The sequence below is a fragment of the Phocoena sinus genome, chromosome 1 (assembly GCF_008692025.1).
Source record: "Phocoena sinus isolate mPhoSin1 chromosome 1, mPhoSin1.pri, whole genome shotgun sequence".
In the NCBI taxonomy this organism is placed as follows: Eukaryota; Metazoa; Chordata; class Mammalia; order Artiodactyla; family Phocoenidae; genus Phocoena; species Phocoena sinus.
Window position 1 is genome coordinate 183,948,521 of NC_045763.1, and position 6,952 is coordinate 183,955,472.

The 6,952-nt window shown below is 47.7% G+C and overlaps 1 protein-coding gene across 2 annotated transcripts; it reads right to left on the reverse strand.

Moving 5' to 3' along the window:
- Positions 1 to 1,644: 1,644 nt before the first annotated feature.
- On the reverse strand, positions 1,645 to 6,645 carry ZNF281 (zinc finger protein 281). 2 transcript variants are annotated; one of them, XM_032652920.1, is made up of 2 exons: positions 6,533 to 6,645; positions 1,645 to 6,413 (listed from the first exon to the last, which is right to left on the reverse strand). In XM_032652920.1, the coding sequence occupies exon 2, from the start codon at positions 6,397 to 6,399 to the stop codon at positions 3,787 to 3,789; it is 2,613 nt and encodes an 870-aa protein (XP_032508811.1). In that variant the 5' UTR covers positions 6,400 to 6,413; positions 6,533 to 6,645; the 3' UTR covers positions 1,645 to 3,786. The 2 variants fall into 2 exon arrangements, with proteins under 2 accessions (XP_032508811.1, XP_032508805.1); XM_032652914.1 differs by having other exon boundaries at positions 1,645 to 6,417; positions 6,533 to 6,639.
- Between the last annotated feature and the right edge of the window lie 307 nt (positions 6,646 to 6,952).

The following is a 6,952-nucleotide window of genomic DNA, read 5'->3' on the forward strand; positions in this document are numbered from 1 at the left end:
AATCTTGTACATGATGCACGGATGGTGCCAGAGCACTACTTACATCGCACTTCAAAAACGAAATCCTGTCGTTATGGGTCACAGAACACACACAGACCACAAAACTCTGGAAACGATAGTCTTCAGATGCAGTTCACTCTAAAAATGTAACTGAAGTTCGGAAGCTAATTCTTTTCTGAGGGACATTTTCCAAGAACTTATGAATTTGGAAGCTAAGAACTGTGCGCGTCCTCACGAGGCCACATTGCTCACAATGTCACCCAGTTCAGGCTTAAATGCTACTAATGACAGGTAACTACAAAATGAGAGATACCAAGGATGTACAGATAGTTATGCCCCTCTCATCTGATGAGTGTAATACAGAAAACTAAATCTGAGGTAGAAATCTTTGTAAACTGCCTGCAACTTTTAAAAACACATTAAAAATCCTACAGAGTTTTTTTCTCATTTTTTGTTTTCATTATTGAATGAGATTACCTCCCAAATTACTAACAGGCGACTGCTAAATTATGGCAGCCCTTATCTTCAATTTACAGCAGCAAAACAGAAATTCAAAGCATAGTTTCCTACCTCATACCCTAATACCTCAGAAGTAAAAACCTTAATTTTAAAATTATCATATTCAGATATAGACATTCCACACAAAGAAAAAAGAAAGGGTGGGGGTCAGTAGATAAACAAAATTAATGTTAGCTTTAATCTAGAATATGTGCAGAGGTATCAGGAGTTGGATTTCAATGCAGAATCAGTGAGATTCTGCCCAGCATGCTTGTTCAAGAAAATGACTACATCTAGGGAATAATCTTGGCAAAGAGAAAACAAATTTACTTTTCCTAATCATACGGGACCACGAGTAGATACGTCTCTACAGAGAAATCCATGTTTATGCTGAATGCAAATAACTTATCACTTCGGTGCATAGTATCACGTACCAAGAAGGCAAAGCCTCGACCTATTCCACCCTTTGATGTTTTTCTTGATTTTTCAACGTTTGTAGTCACTAAATTTCAAAGCACAGTTTTCTCATAGATTTTACACAGACCTACGATTTTTCCCCTTTATCTTTAAAGCTTAACATATTCACTAAGTTTCAAACACCTGGTCCGCACCTTCAGTATCCCATGTCTTGGCTCTCTTCTTCTAATATCTATACTTACATCCTTTTGAAACACTGTTGCACTGAGCAACACTTTTTTCCCCCCCTACTAAGAATGCTCAGGGCCACTTTCATTTGTCATACTGTTATTTTATTACAACCTTTTGGAGTCAAAAAGGATGCACCTAGAACCAAAAGAAACTGGAATCTCATTTAAAATGAAACCTCAATAAATAATCTCTCTGGAATAATATTTAGGATGGCTAACCCCATTTCAGTAAAACACGTTCTAATTTCCATACTGTTAAATTCCTATTCTTCCAGATAGTGTGCCTCAAACTGAAGAAAATATTCAACCCATTTTCAAATATAATAAACCTAGAAACACGAAACACTTAAGACACACATGCACGCGCGCGCACACACACACACACATTCCAGTCCCTAAACTGCAGGTTATAGCACTGACGTGAATATTTTACGAAATGTAGTTAACAGAAAAATCTGAAAAATGTGACTGGATATTAAGTGATACCTCCTTTCTTCAATTTTGTGATTAACAGGTCTTTTATTGGTAGTAAACTAGAGCAAACAATCAGAATAGTACATATGCAGTATTCAGTACACACAATAAAAGTTAAAGAAATTCAAAACCTGTATAAAACAAAACACTGGAGAAAAATCATACAGCTCAAGAGATACAGTGGTAAAGGTCCTCTCCATCCTTTGATTACAGCTTGTACTCTGTACCCAACAGAACTTGCCGCACTTAGCAAAAGAAGAAATACATACTTTTTAGTACTGAGTGTATTTAAGAGGATTAAACACATTTTCTAAGGTCCTTGCAATAACAATAAGCGACCCTTCAGCGGGTAAAGTAGACTTAAGGGAGGAAAGTGGGGAAAGGAAATTAACTAGTATGTTGTAACCATTTTAAATAATTTCTCATTTTCCAAACACTGCTTTCATAACGGAAGTGTTTTACACTTGCACAATATTGATTACTTTATTATACATGGAAGCCTGTGGTAGGCGGATCACACAGTAAGACTGCCAACAACCAGTGGTACTTTTCCCACGTCAGAAGAGTACGTAAGACCGAAACATCACCAAAAGTACATAAAAAACTCATCAGCATAAACATCAAAGTACATTAAAAATATAATCAGGAAAAAAATACAATGGCTAAAAAGTGGTTGAGAGCAGAGCCACTGTCTACCAGTGGCTTCAAATGGCAAATTAGCGTTCATAGCAAGTTTGGATGACTTTACAAGACCCCTGTACAATACTGACTAACGCACCCTTTTAAAATGTACATTACACAGGCTGCAATTTCACAAAGAGGTTCTGATGTCATTACTAAATAAGCCACTCCTACCCCTCCCATCGGCTTTGTCACCAGTTGGAATTACCACCTTATTAATATCCACAGCTCTGAGCATGTGGGGCTTTATTATACATGGACATCTGTGTGGGTTCTGTTTTTCAAAAGGGGGAGGGTGGATGTTTATTCTACTGTTTGGATGCCGGAAGGCATAGGAAATGCATAACAAATTACCTAAATGTGAATCATTCTAAAATTGAAACTGTCCAGACGGAGAGAAGAGGGAACAGGGAAGGCCCAGAGCTCTGAGAGGACAGGTTAAGAACAAAAATAACACAAAATACCCCCAGAAGTGTGGGTGACATGTAGTCACAGAGACAGAGAACAGTGTTTTTAGGCCATGTATAATAAATAACACACACCCCAAATTTCAAAGAATTATGTAATTCCAACTTGGGTTCTAATACTGCAACCAACCAACCACTTGGGCTTCAACACTGTTCCCATCAACTCTTGATGGGAGTCACACAGCCTTGTTACAGTTGGGATAAGGAGAGGGTGCCTTTTTTTTTTTTTTTTTTTTTTTTCCTATTATTAAAGCTATCATTCCAGGCTTTGATCAAAGATTCAAGAATATTTGTTCTACCAGGCTGGAATGAATGTGGTTTGGAAGTTCAGAGTACATTTAAAAGCTGCAACAAAATATAGGTAGCCAACATCTCAGAATTTTGGATCAGCCCAGATGGAGACAGCAATTTGAAATGTTTTCGATCCCTTACTTAAATGATGACACGTGTATCGTATCAGCCCAGACAGAGCAATTTGAAATGTTTTCGATCCCTTACTTAAGTAATGAAATGTATTATCATACTATCTGTAAATTGGATATTCCATTACAGTGATAACGTACAGAATTCCCATGCGTTATTACACTTTCCTGAGAGTAAAGCAATTAGAATAACCTTAATCCTAGCAACAAATTTTTTTTTTGTTTTTTTTTTTTTGTGTTTTTTTTTTTGTTTTCTTTTTTTTTTTTTTTTGTATGGTTTTTTTGTGGGTTTTTTTGTTTGTTTTTTTTTGCATTTAAAACTTTTGGGCTATTCCCTGACGATCTATACATGTAAATTTGATTGCTAAACATTGTCACTTCGAATGTCAAACTATTTTAATCTATTGATTTTGATTAAAAATCATAATACAAACAGAGCTAAAATCACACTAACAAAATAAACTAAATATGAAAAGTTGCATTGAAAGGGCATTACATTATTCTTAACAGGATCGTGTAGAAACATTCCAATGGCAGTGTTCTCAAAATAAAACAAAATTACATTAGAAGACCTCCAGCCTGGTCACTCTTGGGACCTTACCTGTAACTCTGGCTGGTGGGGGTCTTTCCTCTGGTACTACATGGCTCACTAACATCAGACATCATGTTTGTATACCCTGAGAAATCTGACACTGAAGTCCTTGCTCTATGGTCCACTTCTCCATTAGAGTTCGTGATAAAGGTCATTGGCACCCTGCTGCCCGACTTGAACTGAGAACCGAACGCCTGTGCAAAGTTCTCAATCTGGTACGTTGTTCTGGGCTCTACATCCTTCTGAGGATCCATCTGGCCGGCTAACTCCTGAGATGGGATCTGAAAGCTCGTTGAGGACTCTAAGTTTTTCGGTTGTTCCTTCTGGCTAGTCAGTTTCTGAGATGAGGACTGGAAGGCTGACGAAGTCTCTAGATTCTTCTGAGAATCTATCAGGTCATCCAGCTCCTGGGAAGGTGTCAACTGCTGATGTGTGGCATCCAAAGCAGACAAATAAAGACCCGGCTGAGACCCAAACAACATCCCAAAAGGAGGCTTTGGCAACGAAGATGGCAACACTGAGGTAACAGACTGGCCGAAACCACACTCCAAAGGAGATGTAGTGTAAATCTGTTTTTCTGGAAATAAAGTGTGGTTGTGGAGAGGTGAAGACAGACTGACAAATTGGAAACCGTGTCCCAGAGTAAAACCTGCATTCGTGGATTTTTCGAAAGCCTGTTGGAGGTATTTGGAGTATTCTTGCAACATGCTTGCCTTGTCATTTGAAGCAGTCTGGGTGCCCGGGCTCAAATTTTCTTCTTGAACCAGTTCTGAGTGTTCTCCTGAGGTGTGCAGATCCACTCGTGGTTCTGTTATGTTGAAAGGATCCTCCTTCTGGCTCTCTGACTTGTTGGAGTACTGATCCAAAATACTTTGTAAAACCTCGTCAGGAATTCCCGACTTGTCGTGACAAGACTTAATTTCCGCATTCAGGGCCGAGGAGTCAATAAGGGACAACGGGGCCTCACTGTCCAAAACACCGACGCCCGCCGACTGAATGACGGACTGCTGGGAGACCATGTGTCCCACATTCACGGAAAAGGCACTGTTGCTGCTGGCGGTGGGCAGGTATCTTCTTTTCTTTGAGAACTGCATGGCGTCGTCATAATTACTGCTTATTTGACCTTGTTTGCCACTTGTACTTTGCAGAAGACTAATGGTCTCCACGCTACTGTTTGACACGATGCCAAGGGAGCCACTCGGTTTCCCAGACAAGGACTTCTGTCCAACTATGTCTGGTAACGGTGACACGAAGTTCAGGTAGTTTTTATCCATGCTCTTCCGGCCTCCTTTCTTAAAGATCAGTTTTGGCACCCTCTTCTGGAGCTCCTCTATGCCAGGGCCGATGATGCCCCCGCTGGAAGACACAGTAGGCATTTCTACTGAGTAACTCTGCATGTGTATGCTGTTTGACATATGGGATTCATTTGCTTTCCCAGCCTTGGGCTCCTTGTTTTCAACAGCTATGCTTCTCGACTTCGCTTTTCTCCTTGAAGAACTTGTACTTCCCTGAGACAACACAGCCAGGTTACCCACGGTGCTATGGTTGCTGGATGACCCAGGCTCTGCACTGGGCGCCCCCTTGGCCAGGGCTTCGCCGCACGTGCGCCTGTGCTTCAACAGCCTATCGGTCCTTGAGAAATACTGCTGGCAAGTGTCACATTTGTATGGCTTCTCTCCACTGTGCGTCCGCTTGTGTCTCTCCATATGGTACTTCTGGATGAACTTCATGCTGCACTGATCACACCCGAAGGGCTTCTCCCGGCTGTGGATCTTCTCGTGCCTCTGCAGCAGGTACTTCTGGATGAAGCCCATGCTGCACTGGCTGCACTGGAAGGGTCGCTCTCCGGTGTGGATGAGGACGTGCCTCCGCAGGTGGTAGGAGCTGCGGAAAGCGGCGCTGCAGTGGTCGCAGATGTGAGGTTTCTGGCTTGGGGACAGGACGGCGCCTTCTCCGTCTCCCGCCAGCGACGGCTTGGAAGATGCGCCCGGCTTCCTCTTGGCTTTGATTCCCTGAGATTCTGGCTTTGGCCTCTTGGCCTTCTTGACGCTCGCGTCCGGCTTGGGCTCCTCGGGGCCGCGGGGGTCGTCAGTCCGGCCGAGCAGCACGTCGCGGGGGTGGGGGGCGGGCGGCGGCGGCGGGTGCAGGACGCTCAGGTCCTGGATGACGCCCGGGCCGCCCGCGTCCCCAGCGCCCAGCCCCGGCGCCCGCTCGTCGGCCCCCGCGAACAGCCCCCCGTAGTGAGGATGGGGGGCGCCCGGCGGCTCCTCGGGGTCTGCCGGCTTCTCCTGCTTGATGCTGACCAGCGACTGCAGGAAGCCCCAGGAGGTCCTCTGCGCCGGGAAGGCCGCGCCGGGCGCCGCCGGCTCCTTCTTGAAAGTCACGTCCGGGGCGGGCGCCGGGGGGGGCTCGGCGGCCGGGGCCGCGGCCGGGGCGGCGGCCAGCACGCACTGCGGGGGAGGGGCGGCCGCGCCCGCCGGCCGCGCGAAGCTGGCGACCGGGGGCAGCCGGTGGTTGAACATCACCATGCCCGGCGGGAAGCTGGGCTCCATCTCCGCCCGCCCGCCGCTGCCCGCGCCGCCGCCGCCGCCGCTCAGGAACGCGCTGCCGACTTTCATGCCCCGGAGCAGGCCTGGCTGAGGAGAGGAAGGAGGAGTGGGCCGGCCGCCGGCCGCGGCGCCCCCACCCGCCCCCGGCCCGCGCCCCCGGCCCGTGCCCGCCCGCCCGCCGCCGCCCGCGTCCCGCACTTACGGGTCCCGCCGCCGCCGCCGCCGCCGCCGCCGCGCCGCAGCCGCCGCCGCCGCCGCCGCCGCCGCCGCTCCGGTTAATAAAAATAACGCCGTCCTCTCCACAATGGAATTAAAAGCCTGCGCGGCACTGCGCAGCCGCGGCGCGGGGCCTGCCGGGAGCTCGGCGACCCGGCCCGAGGGCCGCTGCGCCGGCCAGCGCGCCTGCGCCGCGGCTTCCGCCCGGCCGCCTGTCAATCACTCGGGTGGTTGGGCGGAGGGAGGCCCCGGGAGGGGAGGCCCCGGGCGGCCGGACGCGATTGGTGGGCCGCGCGCCGGGCGTCGGGGGGCGGGACCCGGGGCGGGCTGCTGCGCGACGGCGGCGGAGAAAGGGCGGAGGGAGGGGATGCTGCGGGGCTGCGGAGTGGGCGGTGTGGGGAGGACG